This window comes from Morone saxatilis, unplaced genomic scaffold (assembly GCF_004916995.1).
Source record: "Morone saxatilis isolate NCDOM2014 unplaced genomic scaffold, NCSU_SB_2.0 Contig16, whole genome shotgun sequence".
Taxonomy (NCBI): domain Eukaryota; kingdom Metazoa; phylum Chordata; class Actinopteri; family Moronidae; genus Morone; species Morone saxatilis.
In genome coordinates, this window is record NW_023339718.1 from 7,148,643 (window position 1) to 7,168,059 (window position 19,417).

A 19,417-nucleotide genomic window follows, 5' to 3' on the forward strand; every position below is an offset into this window, starting at 1 on the left:
GGGGGTTTACAAATAAAGCGAAAGGCAATGCTATGATAATGTAATGAAAAGGAAAAGAAAACACATTCATACACAAGTATGTGCTCTCTGTGTTTATACACACCACCATTTTGGAAATGTGTCTTTTCCAATTTAAGTTAAAAGACTGAAAAAAGGAATCCCAAGGCTAAGTAAAGGTTTACCACATTAAGAGTAACTAAGGCATTAAAAGACTCATATCGCTCTGCATCCAAAAAACTAGCCTTTTAGTGTACACTCCAAAAAAAAAAAAACACAAAAAACTACGCCATACATCAAATCAGAGACAGAAAATCATTGATCGAGGCACACAAATAAATTAGTCAAATAAAAAGGACCTAAGATTGTTGGAGTGGAATGATGATTGTATCATCTTTGAGTTGACAGAGTCGAGTCTAAAGGTGAGAACAGAATGATAGGGGAACTATACAGCTGAATTGTGAAGGCCCCTGTCATGCTGTCTATGGCCTTATTGGATGAGCCACTCTCAAGGTACTCAGGCTCCATTCAGAGCATGAATCAATGGCTCCTGATTAGATTTCGGGGGGTTACTATGCTGTTTTTGTTTGTTGTGACATCTTCCCTCGCTTTGTGAGGTCTCTCTGCTCCTGCCTGACAAAGGCACCACCTCCTCCGATAGAGGAAGAGAGAAATGGGGAGACAGGAACTGGGGGAGGGGGATCATTGAGAGGGACCGTCAAGGCTGTTTCTTGTCTTCCTTGTTGTGTTGCGTTCAGCCGCGCTGTTGTGTGCAGGTGTAAATGTAAGCATTTGTGCTTTCATGTATCAGTCTTCATGTGATGGCAAAGCATTTGCAGTCATGGAGCACAATTTGTTAAATATGTATCAGCAGAGAGTGTGTGTGTCTGGTCTAAAATGAAACCTGATTAATTTATTTTCTGTATGTCTATTCCTGGATGTTTCTTCTACTATTAGTCCCTATTTTGTTCCTGCCACTCTTCTCTATTCAGCAGAAGAATTGGGAAATGAAAGAAAAACATGACAGAAAAGAAAGACATCTGCAAGAGATGAAGTCTCAAAAGTTTTGAAGTACTCATTATACCAGGAAATGCAAGTCAAAATGACATTATGTCCTGTGTGTCTGATAGCCACTTCAAATGGTCCAAACTGGAAACTAAGTTAATAAAAGCAGCTCGCCACATGCCTCACACTTTCTCTGCATGAGTCACATTTAAAACTACTATGCTGTGTAGCACATATTATGCCGCGCACTTATCAGTAAAGGAAATTTATAGTGAGAAATGTTTACCAGAAGCTCTTTGAGAAAATACATCCCTGCAATTCCAGACAAGCCAAGGCCAAGCCTCACAGCCATCACAAGTAAACTGCCTATATGATAAGGGGCTGAAAGAATCCGATAAGCTCTAAATCTAAACAGGGCCAAAGCATCTGCCTTAATAATAAATGTGCCATGCTAAAAGGTTACTTGAACTGCCGAATTTAAATTTAATTGAGGCTGTGTGTTGAATAATTAATCTTTTTCCCAGGGAACACAAGGCGCACTGGACAAGCCAAAGCTGAGAGCCCAGAGAGACACCAAGAGTGAAAGAGAAGGAGCAAAACAGAGGCAAAGATGGAGGGAACACAGCGAGGAGAGCTGTGCCAGCCCACGCCACCATCCCATGAACCCTGCCAGAGCGTGACCCACTAAACAACACAGTCAGGGCATGATGTCATCCGCCACATCATCACCCTGGTAACCAGCCTACGTGCGCATGTTTGTGTGCAGAAGGGAATAAAGAAATCAACCTTTCAACAACTGAACACAAATAGGAGAGTGTGAAAAAGGGCAAAGCCCAAAAAAAGGAGGAAGGAATCAAAGCAACGAGCAGAAAAAAAAACCCACCGTGAGATGATGGTTGGGATTTTTGTTGTTATTATTGTTGTTGTTGGGGTACAAAGCCAATATAAAGAGGAGCGTTTAACGTCTGTCTTTAATGTTTGTATCAGTTTGCCCCCCCCTCTCATTCTCCTCCTCCTCCTCCTCTCCTTCCTCTGTAGGTATTTCAGTTGGAGGCGTCTCCTTAGATCTGTGCCTTTTAATGCTGACTGCCGCAAATCTTTTGAGGCCGACTACAAAAGCAAGCTGGCAGTAAACTTTTCCCCCTGAAGGAGAAAGAGAGGAGTGCTGTTTGGGATAGCTCCACTCTGGGGAATCTCCTTCCCGACACGGGCTGATCTGAGGACACCACTGCCCCTTCCTCTGCCCCAATTGGCCCCCAAACACACACACACACCTGCAACAGCAAAAAGAGCTTGTGTGTTTGCCGTGGCTACGCGCCGACTGATTTTCTTGGTCCATGTAGATGAATAAGTATGCTTTTATATATTCCTGCCGCGTGTTTATTATGCAGTACAGCACATACGTAAACACAATATTGTGCATAATCATAGCTGTTTTATTGCAACAGTGCTGTCAGGCTGCACTGCCGTCTGCCCCAGCAGCAGCAGCAGCAGTCCTGGTTTTCTAGGTTTTTTCCCCCCTTTGTTCTCTCCTCTCTCTCTCGTCTGCTTTGCTTCTCTTCGTCTGTCCCATTCAGCCCTCTCTGGGATAAGGCACCTCCCTCCATGTTGATCGACTCTGGGCTCTACATTGCTGAGGTGGCGGATTGTGGCGAAGAGAGATTGGCCTGTCTGCTGCGCGAGAACGTGGCGACCTGCGTCGCTCGCTGCGCACGCCTTGCTGTGAGTGACAGTGATAAATGAGGCAAACAGTGTTGCTGGTGATGAGCCAATGAGCTGAGCTCTGCGTGACCTCGGGCACCACGTTACGCAGCACAAAAAAGACGCCACGTCAGGGCACAGGGCACACACAGAACCAGCGACACAAACCAGCACGACACCGCGGACGAAGACAGAGGGCAGCGACCGTGGGACCTTTTGCGCGTGCACAGAGTGACAATTGTGGCATACAGTGACACACACACATACACACACATACAAACGCTCAGAGAGCTCAAGTCGGCTCACATCCCCCACTCGTACGTGCCTTGACTTTTTTCCATCACCACCGCATCCCTCAGATGATGTATTTGCGACATCTGGCGGTGCTTGCTATATTCATGGGTAGCGAGATACAACGCGTGTAGGAGGGAGAGCGAGAGCGAGAGGAGAGCAAGAGAGACAGAGCGAGAGAGAGAGATAGAGCAATGGTTGGCTGAGATGGCAGAGCAACTGAGGGAAAACAAGACCAAAAAAGAGCGGGGTAGAGTGAGGGAAAGGACCCCTAATCAGGGGGACACAGACAGACGGATTCATTGGCAAATATACTATGAGTTGTTCGCCGTAAAGCCGCAAGCACCTCAAATTCCACAGCAAAAGGCTTGGGTACCCCCTAGTGGGCGCCCAGCGGCAATCTGGCCCTTTTGGCGTTGTGGGGGTGTGGTGGTGCTGCGGTGGGCTGCCATGAATCCATAGGGGTCAGAGGTCAGCTGTCTTGAGTTGCAGTGACATCATGACAATGGGACACTTCTAGAGCCTCAGAAACACAAGCTGATCCATTCTGCTGAGGCTAAGGCACCAGGCCCCTCTTTTCCCACACATTCACACCCTCTGCCAGACAGGGAGAGAGGGAGCGAGAGAGAGAGCAGAGGGGTGAATGTGTAGGCCTCACCCCCAGAACCCCCACCCTCTTACCCCCCATCTCTCTTTCTTTCTCTCCCTCTCTTTCTTTCAGGGGCTAGATTAAAAGAGATGGCTTAATTCTGTCTAATTATCTACCCTTACCCTCTGCCTGCTTCCACCCCCTCTTTTTTTCTCCCTCTCCCTATATCTCAGTGTGTGGATACTAATTAGCTGATGTGAATTGTATCTACTATACAAATAGACTGTGCAATTATGTGAAAAAATTATATTCCTGCCTTTAAAACATTATACATTTGTACCAACAGTATGAACTTTATTATGTTTCTTTTCCCCACTGAGGTAGTACAGAAATAATCCAGCAGTGTAACTGTCTTTGCTGTGGACCCATCAACACTATGATACCATGACTGATGATATTCATCACACATTATCAAATTGCTCAGATAATTGCAAGACATAAGGGGAAAGCCTGGTGTAAATGCCCTAAACACTGAACGGCACTGTCGACTAAACCTACAACATTACTGCAATCTCAACATTACAAAAACATTTGATTCATCACTCTAACTGTATTAGCTCAACAATAAACAATACAGTTTCACTCACATGTTCATTTGCTTTATGTAATAATACTGCAATCTGTGTGAGTGCGTGTGTTTGTATGTAAGCGTGCGCGCCTGCATGCACGTTACATAAGCAGAAATCACATTAATGAGATCATACACTGGTGTTGAAAGTGCTAATTAGTTGCCGGGCTGAGGGTGAGGAAACTAGGCGAGGATCCTACTGACTTCAACCATTGTTTCCTAATCCTCTCCACACATTCATAATTCATTCCATCATGGACGGCGATGATACAGTGGCGCCCGTTTTGTCTCTTTTTCTTTCTCTCTGGTTGGGGAAATGATGGTTTTCTTTTTTTTTCCTCCCTTCTTTCTTCCCTTCTTGCTGTGAGGTTTCACTGCGATCATAATAAAATGTGCGAGCGAAGGATGTTCGCCTCGGGACCCAGCTGTCGGGCCACTTTGACAGCTTCATTTGTGGTGTCGCTCTTTGATCCTTCCTGTCACTGATATCCAACGCCACTGAACATACATTTGCCCCCCAACCCAAATAAATAAATAAGTACTGAACTGTGCAGTACAGAGCCAAGTAAGGCGAGGTTTTCAAGCTAGTTGGCTGTTTGCTACATCCTCTGTGAACTAGCTCGCCTCCACCCCCTTTGCTCTCCCTCCACTGCAGCGATGCATCGACACCCCCAGGGCTGATCCCTTTGTAAATGCTCTCTGACACACACCCACCTACCCACATTCACACACAAACAAACACACACACAACCCTGTACAGAAATAACAGCAGAATCACTCCCAACACTAACTCCCTTTGCATATAGTGTATATTCCCAAAGTGCACCATTACTGCATGGAAGAGACTAAGAAAGAGAAGTGTTGTTAAGATATAAAGAGTGAGGTGCAGCACTAAACAAGAGACACAGATACACCTGGTATAATATACGGGTTAGGTTGCGATGCAGAGAAAAACAGATAGCAGGAGGGAGAGCCGGAGGGGGACTGATTATGATCGGTGCTGTCAAGTCTGAGATGTTGAGATGACAGAGATATCTGCCATATCTGCTCTGAGTGATACAGATACAGAGAGACAGATATCATTCCACACTGGCCTCCCACTGAATGAACACAACCACCTAAAGAGGACGTGATGAGCCAAACCAGTTCTGTAAGTTGTACACGTTTGTGTACTTAGATTAGAAAATAGGATTTCAACAACTAAGTTTCACATCGCAAACCAAATTTTGAAAATGTTAATGGATAACCGATAAAAATTTGGGGTTTTGTGGTGTTATACACATACAAAAATCACCATCAAACAGCTAAACTTAAATTTTTTTCTCCAGTCTAATGTGTCACAGTGAAACATAATGACTAATTACAGCACAACACCCAATTTAATTGTGGTTACAAATTTCAATTTTTGATAGCCAGTGACCTGACCCCTGCCACTTGTGTTGACACTTGTCCTATCAAACCTACAATACAGTGAATACAGCAGTAACACCAGATGACAATTTTGTCTCCAAGAAATTCTATTCATATGCTATATGCATATGATCTGGAAAATATTCCTAAACAGAACGTATTTTTAATTTCTCTTCCCAGTGACAGTGACAATAACTTAAAGCACAAGACAGTATGTGTTTACTTAATTAACATGTTACTGTAACAACAATCTTTCCATAACCTCAACCTCAAGTGCTTTTGTTTTTTAAACCTAACCAGATATAAAACACAGGACGAGATCTTCTGTTTTCTGTGTCAAAGTCCTGTGCTTTGTATCCTCACCATGCCCCACAACCTCCACTCTACAAGATGTGTGCACAAACACAAAAGCATATCAGTTCCTTCACTAGAATTTTTTTTCTCCCTGTCAACATAATTCAGGCAGCAATTATTTTTCACTTTAAATGTAACAAGCTAAAACAAATTAGTAGTACATAAATGTGATTTCTAGGAGACAGGGTTGAATGAGACGTCTCTAGTGACTAGCTATCCCTTTGGCTCAAAGATGTGTTTCTTTTCTGATGTGAAAGACATGAGCCCAATTTGTCCTGCTGCAACCGTCTAAACTTTGCTTCTCTGCTTCAGCTTTATATTTTTACCCCTAAAAATGCCTCACTCCCAATCTTTTTCATTTGCAATTAAGCACTCGGATTTGAGTGCCTGCAAAAAAAAGCTGTTCTTTTTCCTCATTGTTCTTACCGCAAGGGCTTCAGATAACTTCACATTTATTCAAAAACATTCAGATTTGTATTCCTTAACTCCACCACAGCAACAACTACACAACACAGAGGACAGACAACCTAACCATGCATCATAAATTCATAAAATAAGAAGGAATATTTATATCCATAGTTGCAATTTTCTTTGGCAACTATTCTAAAATGTTTAGTCCCAGCAATGCTCACACTGTATCACATACACTCAGATAGACACGGACATAGTGTACATATAGGAGAGACTCCTTGAAACGTCTTTACTGTTGGCAGGCTCTGAGATTACCGCAGGCATTTTGACCTCTCCACCAGGCGTGTGGGCATCAAAACCACAGACCCTACAGATGAGGTGGGAAGGCCTTCCAAGACAGAACAAGAGAAAAAGAAAAGAGATGGTAGGGTAGTGTGGCCAATCTTTCACTTACAGTGATTTCTTCTTAAGGATCTAAGAATGAGTGTGTGTCTAGATGTGTGTGTGAGATGACATGGTGGACAAAATAGAAATAAAAAGGATGAGAACTGGAAGGGACTCACCTTGAAAGAAAGTGAGGATGAGAAGGAGGAAGCCACCTTTAAACTTCCACTCCTTTGTCAGATGTGTGTAAATACTGGATAGAGAGCTGGTGGAAGTCTAAATGGAGAGCAGTGGGAGATGCTAACCTTGCGAGGAAGAGCTGGAAGGAGGGTAAAACCTCCAACATCCTGACTCCTTTATGAGACTGTGTAATAAGCCGAGCATGGATAGATACCAGTAAGGTGCATATGAAGGATATTGGAAACAGAAAGGCCGCCGAGTGAGGCTAACCTTGAGAACAGTGAGGGGCAGAGGGAAGGTCTACCACACAGTGATAAGAAGGGCTCTTTTAAAGGGCTGGAGGAGGAACACTCAGACAGGAGGGCTAGGCTGGCTGACTGATTGCAAGGTACAGCCCAAGGGTCACACTCTGACTCTGTGAGGGCAGAGATACTGGACACACATGCATACACAGGCTCACAAGACTCAACCATTCACACAGAAACATCAACTTGTCCACTCATACCCGCATGAATGCTCTATACCCCTCTGACCAGCTTTTCATCATTACAAGTCAAACTCAAGATGAAGAGAAGACAGATTATAAAACAGATGGAGTGATAGGAGGCCAGATAGGAAGAGACAGGACAGGGAGGCTCGACAGTAATCTAAATGTCCTTTCCTATGATTGTCATTGGCATTCTTATAGACTGGCATGTAGCAGTACAATATGTCAAATAATACCACTCAACGTTCAGTCTGCTGTAAAGGGTAGACCTGTTTCCATAATGTCATAAGGAGAAAAAACATCTAAAAAAGATGCTTCCAGCAAGCCTAAGTCCTGCATCCAAAGAATCCATCAAGATCACTGAATGTCTCCAGTGGCAAATTTAATCAAACCGACTGTTCTTAACAGTCATGACAAAGCAAAGATACGGAGGAAAACAGAAATGTTTTGTTTTGTTTTTTCAAGAAAATGAGAAATGAGAGAAAGAATTGATTCCTGCAAAGGCAATTCATCTCAGAGGGAAAATTCCAAAACTTTTTTTCTTTCCCTCCTTCCCTTTCTCTTTGTCTTCTGTCAAAAACAACTTGGGCTAACATCGCAAACTGTCACATCAAGGCCATCCCCTGCATCTTACAAAGGGGAGAATTCTGCAGTTGGATGGAGCGGCAAAGCTCTCAGACACCCAACCATAGTTTACACACATGAGGTGTAAAGACTGAGAAAAAATTCTATTTGAACCAGACTTTGTGCCCTGAGGACAAACCCATTACAGCACAGTGAAGGAAGTTTTCCCTGCAATAACTGAACAAATAGATATGGATGAAATGCTCAGGGTAGTAAGAGATCTACATTCCAACCTTTTAAGCTATTTAAAAACAATGTAAGAATTTTAAGCACTGAGGCTTTTTTCCCCCTAACAATGATGGTGTCACACGATTGTTATCAGTCAGATACAGTGCACTACGTATGAATGCCTTATCAACCAACTCTGAACATAGCTAGCTGCAACATGATCACAACCCAGTGCTATAACAGAGTCTTTCATCATGTCTGAGTGGACACACACACACACACAAGCTTTCAACATCAGCAAATGCTTTCAACCATTAACATCATAGAAGCCAGATAAGTGTGCCCCCTCTTTTGCAACAACCACTGGGGAGGTGAGAGGCCTTGTAGTCAACATGCTGAAAGACTACTCAATGATCAAAGACTCAGAAAAACATGACCCATGATGGTTTCTCTGAGAAGATAGGAGAGAGGGGGAGCCAGAGCAGGTAAAAGGAGAAAGAGTTGAAAGAAACAGAGTAAAAATCTGCAAAGGTGGGGAGGAATAGAGAGTGGGAGGCAAGGGGAAGGGAGAGTGCAAGCACACACTTACCATTTGCCACAGATAAACAGCCCACCTGGTCATCACTCTTACTCACCATGCCACTCATTTGATGATCTTACTTGTTTAGATTATAATTAGGGCTTGGCATCAAGAAGTTGTTCTGCACTAGAACAGGTATTAAATTTATAATTACCTAGGATTTGTTAATTCCTGAAAAGGAAGTTTGGACCAAATGTTCTCCCGGCCATCACAGGTTCCATACTTCGTCAATGCATTTGTATAATCTAGCCAGTGCAGCTACTGTTGCACAAACGTGTGGCTGAGAAAACAGTTACAGAAAACAGTAGTGATACAGCAAAATGTAAACATTGTGGAGAAATGATATCATGCAAGAGAGGAAGCTGGTTTGACATTCCAAAGCCATCACTAATTTTCAGCATGGCAAAACAACGAGATTTACATGCATTCTTTTTATGTTCTTTCCAAAACGAATCACGAAATACCTTTGCATTTATTCACTTGATATAATTGATAGGAATCAATTACAATTAATAGGAATCAATAAGCACAATTTGAATCATTCATAAAACCTAAACAATGCTGAACCCTAACTCTAATCTTCAATATTTATGGTGTGTAGCTAGTAAAGGCATGTGAAGGCAGGGAAATGGGCTGCATGTAAGGATAAAAGAGGATACTGATGAGAGTCAGTAGCTGGGAAAGGAGAGGAGAGGCTGAAAACAGAGGGTTGATTCCAGCTGGAGTGTTCGCTCAGGCTGTCTATAGATTTGTCAAGACAAGTGTCAAGACAAGTGCACCTCTGTGCTTACCTGTAATGGCACAGGGGCAGGAGGGGCGGAATAGGCTATTTCAATTCAGTGAAAGTGTGTCTGAGTAGGTCTAAGTGTGTCAGTGTGTGTGTGACTGCATGTGTGTATTTGTCTGTAAGACAAGAGAAAGAAGGAGAGAGACAGTGATGAAGAAAGGCTAAGAAAAAGTGGAAACAAGTGTAGAGAGAGCTCCTGGACAAAAGGTGGAGGCGCAGAGTACAAAGATGACCGCATTAGAATATGAATCCAGGGCCTCGAGCACTCTTGGCACTTAAAGAGCCCCTAAAGTCAAGTGTCAACTATTATGTGTCATCAGTGGTGACACAGGGTCACTGAGCAGGACGGATGAGGTCAGCAACGGTGCTCACCCTCTCTCTCAACATGCACCATTAAACAGTCCCACAGTGTGCAAAAAGGACTAGCTGTCATTTGGGTGGAAAATAGGCTTTGCTCTGACAAGAACATCTACTGAGCTTTTAACACAGGATTTTCTTCTACAGGAAACACTGTCTATGATATTCAATAAAGAGAACAGAGTCAATATTTGCATAGACACATTCAGCTAATGATATGGCATTTTACATTATATGTGACGTGCATTAAAGGCGGTTCACAGATGTAGCTCATTTCCTCCGATTAACTATCAAACAGGTACAAATAAAACACACGGGCAACAAGCTGAATGTATAAAATGCCTCAGTTGTTTGCTGCTAAACCAGCTCTGTAATTACCTGAAGGATGTTTTAATTGTCGCATGTTCTACTCTTAATATTAGTCAACGCTTTAGCAGCTCTCCAAGTGAGATTGATTGGATAAATCAGTCAGAATTATGGGAAAACAGGAGGCCTGCCAATCAGTGATGTGTGAGTGAGTTTGTGTGTTTTCAGTGTGTGTGGCTGGGGATGTGCCAGTGCTTGAGCACATGTACATGTTTGTTGGGATGTGTGTGTATCGATGTGTGTGTGTGAAAGTATATAGGGCTGACAGCTGGGCTTGTTCAAAAGGCTTACCGAGCATTCTGCCTGTTTGGGAAGCAACAAGCGCACAGTCTATCTGAACAGGGATCTAAAACCTGTGTCAACAGCATAGTACAACTGGTGTAAACAGCCACTGAGTCAACATGCTATCATTCACATACCAATGGAGAGGCAACTCTGATGTATTTTAGTGTAATATGCTGTAGTATTAGAGAAAAAAGATAACAAATAGACAACTGTATTAGTCACAGGTCAAAAACAGAGAGTTAATAAAGACTCCAATTCAGCAGATGAGTTGGTAAGAAACATGAGAGAAACAGTGTTTGTGTGTGTATGCATGAGCATGTTTTCATCTGTGTTTGCCTGTGCAGAAGGCTAGTATGTGTGTGTGCAGGTACTGTGTTTGCTCTTGGCATTTGTGCATGTGCATGTTTCGGATGCCAATATGCATACATGGGTATGACACCACACTGTGTGTCTGTGTGTGTGTGTGTGTGTAGACGTGTGTCAGTCCATCAGCATGTCGGCATCACAGCCCTTCACTAAGTCCCAGATTAACAGTGACAGGCAGCGATCCCTCTAATTATCTCTTCCTGGACCACATGCAAATGGCAGAGCCGCACGGAGAGCAGCGATTGGCTGGGGCAGCCTGGGCGCCGCCGCCGGGCTAATGAGCCTGGCGACAGGATACAACCTCGTGATGTACCACCAAAACAAACCCTCACCGTCACACAGCTTTACACAGGAGCGTGCGCACACACACAGACATTATGTTCTGAAATTTAGCTGAGAGTGACTTACACTGAATTAGCATGAAGAGGCATGACATTTGGCTGCTGCCAGAAATAAAATTAAACACTTACACTTTTTGTACAAGGGAATGATCTTTCTAACCCTATTGACACAATGGTGCACCAGCACTACTAACTACTAATATTTATTCAATCATTAGCCATATCAACTGTCACACCACTACTATTACTGAGTATATGCCGAACAGCTCTTCATGATTACTATTAGTTTATTCAATATTGAGTTTTACAGTATAATCATTCAATATACTCATCAAAAAATCTAACATATTCTGCTAGCTAAAAGCCTAACTCACTGTCACCTCCAGTTGGTTTAAATAAAGATGGCACATGGAACATAACAGTCAGAAAAAAGAAGAAGAATACAATGATGGACTGGAACAGACGGTCACAGTCTGGCTCTTGACAGTGGACTGCTGCAGTCAGCTAAAAAGTCAACTCAGTAAATCAGCAGGAAACATGGCAACAGTGTCAAACACTCCACCACGTCTTTAACTGAGTCCCAGTCCATCTTAACTGGTTGACAAAACTGGTTCCAGGGGCAAAAATATGGAGTTATTGTGCTGACAGAGCTGACAAAAACAAATACCCAGTGGACATAATAGCATTTCTAAGCTTCAACAAATCTCCCAAAGTCAGGTGTGTTAACGAAATACCTGAAGGTAACAAATGTGGAAACTTTGCTAAGCATTTAATGAACGCTGTGATGTGGTATGCGTTTGCCGTTGTATTGCAGTGAAATTGAATTTTTAGATACTACTTGATATCATTACTACTGTACAAGGCTCATAATGACAGCCCACAATTTAACTCAATGTATTGTGGCAAGGCTCAATTTTAAGTAGGGTGTAGAAGAGATGATAGACAGAGATCTCAATTCACTTCACTCTAACATCACCAGGGAACCCTTCCTTTACGGGATTAGACAAACACACCACTTGCTGGGCTGTCATTAGTTTTCACACTAAACAAAACAGGGCTATTGTTGGGGGAAAATAGTGTTAAATAGGCCACGAAGATGCTGAATCACAGTTCATTTTATATTTATAAAAACCTGGTTAAAATACTGTAGCTGCTCATAAGGTCTGTGTAGCAAAAAGTGATCTTGCAAGAGAGTAGTTCAGCTTTGTGAGGCTCGCACTGGTGTCATCCTCAAAATTCCTGGCATTGCAACAACAGAAATTCCAAACAAAAGCTAGCTATTCTATTGCTGTGTGGAGCACTGTCTTTATATTTGTACCATCAAATACCCCAGTGTATTTGGGGAGCCTTGGGACTTGCCATTTTTAATCAGAAACGGGTGGCTTTGTTTTGTCCCTGTTCCATCCAGCATTTCTCTCCATCCTTCGAGGGCTTTGCAGTAGATTAAGTGGCATTTTCATTTAGCTCTGGTGCTACAGAGTCGCTCCAACTATTTATCCGTCAAAGGTTGGAAGTTGGAAGAATCACAGAGGTTGCTATTTATGTTATGAAATTATCTGAAGTCGCAATATTTGTGAAAAAGAGGTCAGGTGAAACTGCAGAAACTTCACAATACACGAGGGATAACCAGATAATCTTGTTGAGAAGCTTGCCTTGTCACATAAGCACTATGCACTGACAATTCTGGCAGTGAATAGTGATATTATTGTAACTATTGTTAGCAATTGTACCCAATTCAAACCCTTTGAGAGTGGAGATGGCAGCAGCGGAATGGTTAGAATATGATATGTGATATAATAACCAGAAAGTGATGGGATAACTCATTTTCACATGACTGCATTTCCATGAAGGAGACATGCACAATTTGCTCCTGAATGTACCACTGAATGCTCTGTACAGTGGAAATTACAGGTGAAAATGTATATAGCATACAACATATAGAGCTGGACACACTGAAAGGTATGTAATGACCGACCTAACATATTATATCATTATTCAAACTTAACTCTAACGTATTCCTAGGCTGGACTAAAGCAAAATCATTGTCGCTCTATCAACTTTCATACATGAAATGCATTAGGATTATTTAGGTAAAATAATCTGGATAGCCAAGGTTGGAGAAAATGATATTGTTCAACTGTACCACCAAGTACAGTCTGCTGTAACCACAGAGAACAGAGCAATGTGCAGTAATGACTGATGTCTCGTGTCTCTAGAATGGTTTGACCATGACCATTCTCTGAGAAGATAGATTTGCCTCGACCCTCCAGATCGTTTTTAGAGAGACAAGACAAATATTTCAGATATATCACACCAAGGAATCATGCTGGAGGTGAGAGGAGGTATGGGGAGACTGAGAGATAAATACAACAGGGGAAAGAGAGGGAGAGAGGGGGAGAGAAAAAGTGTGGCCTGCCTGCCTGCCTGGCTGACAGTTGACTCTGTTGGATGTGACTTTCACAGTCTGCTGGCGGTTTGTGTGGAAGCCATCACATCTGTGACTGGCCGTTTGATTAATGAGCCTCTCAGCTTGTCTGTGCAGTTTGAGGAGGGGCCACGGCCTTATCCCAGGCATCACTGATTTATTCGCCTTTGGAGCAAACCTCCAAATATCACCGACACCGAAATATAAGAGCGAACATTCACACACATGCAGGCAGACACATGTACGCCCTCCATGATATGCATACAGTATACAAGTTGGTGCAGTGCAGATGCGTACACTCACAGACAGGCATGGAAACAGACTCATGCGAAGTAGCTCGTCCCTCTCCTCCGCCACCTGGTTACGGCTAATGAAAACCTCAATGTGTCAGTGCTGTCCAGGGGTAGCGAAGACAAAACACACCATGTATAACCAAGCAGACAAAAGATGTATTCTGTCTCCACCAACACAAACTCCCATCCCTAGCTGTCAGTCAGCGGAGGGGACACACACAAGGGGATCGACGAGAGAAGAAAGAAGCCCTTCCTCAATGACACATCACACTCTCCTGATTTTCAAAAGTGACAAGTCTTTTGAATTTCTGGCCTCGCAAGACGGAGAGCCTGATGATGGCTTGAGACCGTTTCTTCTTGTTTCTTTGGCAGCGGCAGCCATGAAATGTCACTCTGGCTAACCTTGAAGCTCTTTTCTCCTGTGTTGTTTAATGCTTCTAAGACTAGGGCAACCAACTGCTCAAAATGGTATGGTAACATCGCCCTTTAAGTCAGATAAATGATTCCAGAAATACTTCCAGGTACATAAATGTGCATTAGCGTGTGCATACCCTTCTGCAAATGCATTTACACACACACACACACACACACACACACACATACACAAAGCCCCACCAACCACAAACACACACTCCCTCATTCCCTGAAGCGCAAAGTAAGACCATTAATCCAGACACACTGAGATCCAGCTTCTCCCCAGGTTGATCAGCGTCCGTGGAGGAAGACGAACATTCTGACATATTTGTTTTTATTTTATTCCCTGAGAAAAAAGCCCGCCATATGGCAGAGCCCGGGAACAGATGGCGATTGCCCACTTCCTGAAAGCACAAGCGTCTATCGCCGCAATTTAAGGAGCTGCTCAAGCAAGAGAATGCCACAGACTGGCATTTTTCCACAAACTGCTATTGTTATGGACCTGAGGGGTAACGGCAACAATAAAACAATGCAGAGGAAATGCTTTAGTGTTCAGTAGTTACAGTGCAGCTTACTATATTAAGCTACCAAATCTGTGGGTCAATGCTGCTAGTACTCTCTTACTGTCAATATTGTAAAGGTGTAAAGTGCTTACTCAGAATATAAGGTGTGAAACTAGCACAAGCTACAACGTGTCTAACTTTGAATTTACTGATGGCCAATGTATGAAGTCTTCCTGTTGGTTTTAGTAAACGGTACCCAGACCATGGACAAGTGTAAGCATGATTGTCCTTGGATGATATTAGGTCCTTATGATGGAGTAGAGGAGCTGCCCTGTGACACACAAAGCTTCATCTCTCATACTTGGCTACCCCTTATCAACCAGGTCAGAAGACCTTCTCTGACATACAGACACAAGGAAAGTGTCACAAAAAGTCACCTTGGCAGATGACAGTTAAAATGTGACTTTAGTCCGTGGCCATACTCCATACTTTTTTCAGATATTTGTTTTATTTTTCTTGGATGGAAAAGAAAAATGACACAATGGACCGAAGTTCATAAAGGCCTCATAACACAAAGAGTTAAAATAAGAAAGAGACAGGCCATCACTGCAGCCATAAATTCCAACCTACACAGGGGTTGTGTTGCTTTTGACTGTTTCGTATAAAAGTATGTTATGGCAGAGCTGTTCACTAAAGTAAAGGGGATTTCAGTGAGGGACCAAGGACAAAGAGAATGAGTTATCCATTCATTAAAGAATAGTTGAAGAGAAACCATTCAGTATCAGGTGAATAACTTTGAAGTACTTTGACTCCAAGCCTCTACAACAAACGGCAGCTCATAACTTGAGGTCAAAGAGGGGGGAATTTGGGCACATTTCAATGCATAGATCATGACAATAAACACAAACCTTTAGTGTGCAATTTGTTAAGGTGAAACATCAAGTATATATTTAACCTAGGTATGTAATGTCATTGATTTTGGCATTTCAACAAATGAACCTTGCTTTAAAGCTGCTAGAGACTCGTAATAAAGGAAATGAGTGAATATACCTATAAGGATGGCTGATAAAAAATCATAAAGGTTTGCCCATGAACCTTGATTATGCAGTATACCTATTTCATTCAACTATACATAAGTATCTTACATAGTGTATAGGCTAACTGACATGATTTAAGCTTAGGAAGTTGATATAATTAAGAAATTAAGATATGCTTATGAGTATGTGTAAGAGGCAGGTAGGCAGGAAGCGCTAAGTAAGAATGTTATTTAGAAGTCTTTCTCTTAAAAGTAATAAAAGACTGTGCAGATACAATGACAGATTGACAGAGATAATGTGAGTAAAACCAGGCTGGGAGCCTCAGTCTGGCTTTTAGCCATTAGCAAACTGTCGACCAGTTATCCTCAGAGCCAGTCAATCCATCATCTATACATCAATTCATTTTTGAGACCGGAATTTATCAAAAAAGGCCAACAAACCAACAGGCTAGTTAGCCTCCTAGCCATTCCGTCAAAATACCATTTAGCCGTCATTAATCCACCTAAACTATTCCACTAATCACTGCTTCCTACATCCAGCGCACCAACCATTCAGAACCTTATCAAACCAGTCAACCTGTTAGCTAGCAATTCAGCTGGCGAACAAGTAGACTAAAATGTTAGCCCACCCACAAGTCATCCATCTATCCATTCAAACCTCCAGCCTGCCAGGAAGCCAGGTCAGCCAGTCAGCCAGTCAACCCTGGGGGTCCTAGGGTAGTATTAATCAGTCTGGTTTCTGCTGAAAAGCTCAATCTGCAGATGATGGATGAGCTATCGTGCTGAGGGAACTGAAGTGACAGGTGACAAAGAAGGACACACACACCTGTATAAATCCACTCTCCCTCCTGTCTGGCCCCGATGTTACACCGTCAAGGTAGCAGGGTGAAAGCGTATGTGTGTGTGTATTTATGTGTGTGCAGGCACAAGTGTCTCAGCATGTGTCCTGCTCTGCTAATGAAGTCATCTGAACAGTGATTTAACAGCCCTGGTGTAAAAGCCTACCGCCCTTAACTCATAGCCTTGCTCCATTAGAATGTGATATAAACCCTGGGCACAATAACTGTCCTGCCACTGTAACAATATATAGGAGGCCAATGGGCCACACTGCTAACTCACACAGTCCGGGAGTGAAAAAAAATATTGGCTGTGTACTGGGAAGGGAAGTCATTCAAGGAGACAAAAACTTAGATAGAAAATACAGAACATTACAAGGTCACACTCATAGGTGTTTTCTGTAGAGTTTGAGACAGTGTCATTACTATTAATATTGTCAAGTGTAAGATAATATCCTGTGGCTTGTCCAACAACTGGAGGTAGTAAAAGAGTAATTGTTGTGAATCCTCAGTGAAAACAGCCGAGGGCACTTCAGTCTGCAGTTATGCAGAAAGTATTATCCTTATCTGCACGAACAAATGGATCAGTGGATCCAACATCAGTGCGCTTATCCCGTGAATGGACTTCTATAGCTTGAGAGATATTTTTGAGTCGGAGATGGATCTGAGGAAAACTTTGACAGCTTACATGTCGCCAGCCGTGAAACTAACTTCCTGCTCTGTGCTAGCGTCTCAGGCAGAACCAAAGCCATTCTCCAAATCCTCCATGAAATCTGCTCCTCTGGCCCAACAAAGAGAGGCTAATGAGGCAAATGGCAGAATCTCAGACACTTTGATACTGTGAGATTAGGGTGAATTATATAACCTTTTCCCCCCTACCACTCCCATCCTTCCTCATACATTTTGGTGCCTTGTCAGTATTGACTCTTCTTTCTCTCCATGTCACTCACAATTTCAAACCGCAAGTCCAATCTCTCTTTTCTCTCTCTCTCCTTCTATCTGACTTCATATCCACTTCATTCAGTTTCTATTTATGAATGCTCCAACACTAATTTGGCTCAGTCAAGCAATGACAGTATCTGTTTTAAGATGCAACAAAGCAGCATATAAGGGGAGGAAGAATGGAGTGTGTGTATGTGTGTGTGGAAGGAGGGGGTAGAGGCATGAAGGCGACAAAGCTCGTCACAGCACAGCACAGAGCTGCGTACTTCACCCTTATTAGACCTGTGTCCTTGGCAGATGCAGAGCTTGCCCTTTGTTAGAAAGGTGTGTGTGTGTTACAATGGCGGTGATTTAGAATGGATTGGGCGTAGGCGTGGAGACAAGGTGCAGTAGCCCCATGGCTCCCTGATAGCTGGCAGCGTGACAGCTGTGAATGGAGAACAGGGAACCGCCTGAAGTATTGCCATCTAATATGTGTCACATACCTGCATAAATATTTATGCCCGTTGCAGAGCAGAACAAGAGAGGAGGGGGGGCGGAGGAGGATGGGACAGGAGTGGTGGACTTGGTGAAAAACTCTTCAATCAGTTGACAACAAAATCTGAGATAGCCACTCTTTTTCCATCTCTAACTACCTTTCTGGTTGTTTCAAGGCCTCAAAAGTACACAAGAGCAGGCATACCTCAGTTACCAAAATCTGCAAACATTTGTCCACGCAGACAGTCAGCCACAACTGTGCGTGTGCATTAACAAACACAGAATTCCATGATCCAACACACACAGCATATTATAGCACTCCAGTATCCTTTCCCAAGGATTTCTTTCCACAGTTTAGCCTCCATTGTGGAAGCCACAGGAGCCCATGGCCTTTGAACAAAGTGGAAGTTTGAACCTCTGATGAAGAGCAGCTAGGCTATATGATTCCCAATGACTGAAGCTTATGCCAAACTTAAGTCAAAAGGGAATTTAGGGTTGGAGGGAAACTTGCCTCGGGAGTCCCAAGTGAACGCCTCATTTTGTACAGGTAAAGACACTACTGATGCAGCTCATGCCTCTGCGGAGCGGGGCTTTTATTTCATGAAAAGACTGCTCAAAAACAAAAAACACCTGTGAGGATCATAATAAAAACATGAAAACACAAAAAGAAATTCACACTTGCTTTTGCATGTGCGCGCGCACGTACACACCACTGTCAATGAACATGTATAACAAGTGAAATAACTGTTTTACCTGTTGGCCAGTAGAGTTTTGAAGGTGACCTGACTCATGCCCTGATAGGCTGGCAGCAGCCTTGGCCAGTCCCATGCCCAGTCAACCACGGCACTCTGTTGATGTATGAGGATAGCGTATTGTTAGTTATTAATCAGGGTTAATACCATCAGTGCATTACCGCTCCAGCTGGGACCCACTAACAAAGGAGGAGGGGGGTCCCCAGTGCAGGCTACCGACACAAGCCGATCAATCATGTCCGCACAAGAAGGTTTTTATTCCAATAAGACAGCAATTAATTTATAAATCCATTTGGGGGGATGTAGCCATCATTTATAGAAAGATAAATCAATTTTGGGAGGGAGTCGTTACTCTTCTGACTGCACCGCTTTTTTTCTTACCATCTTCAATGGCACCCTGCCAACCCCCCCTCTCTCTCTCCCTCTCT

At 43.1% G+C, this 19,417-nt stretch overlaps 1 protein-coding gene across 1 annotated transcript in view; it reads right to left on the minus strand.

Moving 5' to 3' along the window:
* kiaa0825 (KIAA0825 ortholog) overlaps positions 1-19,417 on the minus strand; it is a 109,318-nt gene that overhangs the window by 43,293 nt on the left and 46,608 nt on the right. The window contains exon 21 of the mRNA XM_035658689.1: positions 18,991-19,085. Within this exon, the coding sequence (XP_035514582.1) occupies positions 18,991-19,085 (95 nt within the window). The remainder of the gene's footprint in view (positions 1-18,990; positions 19,086-19,417) is intronic.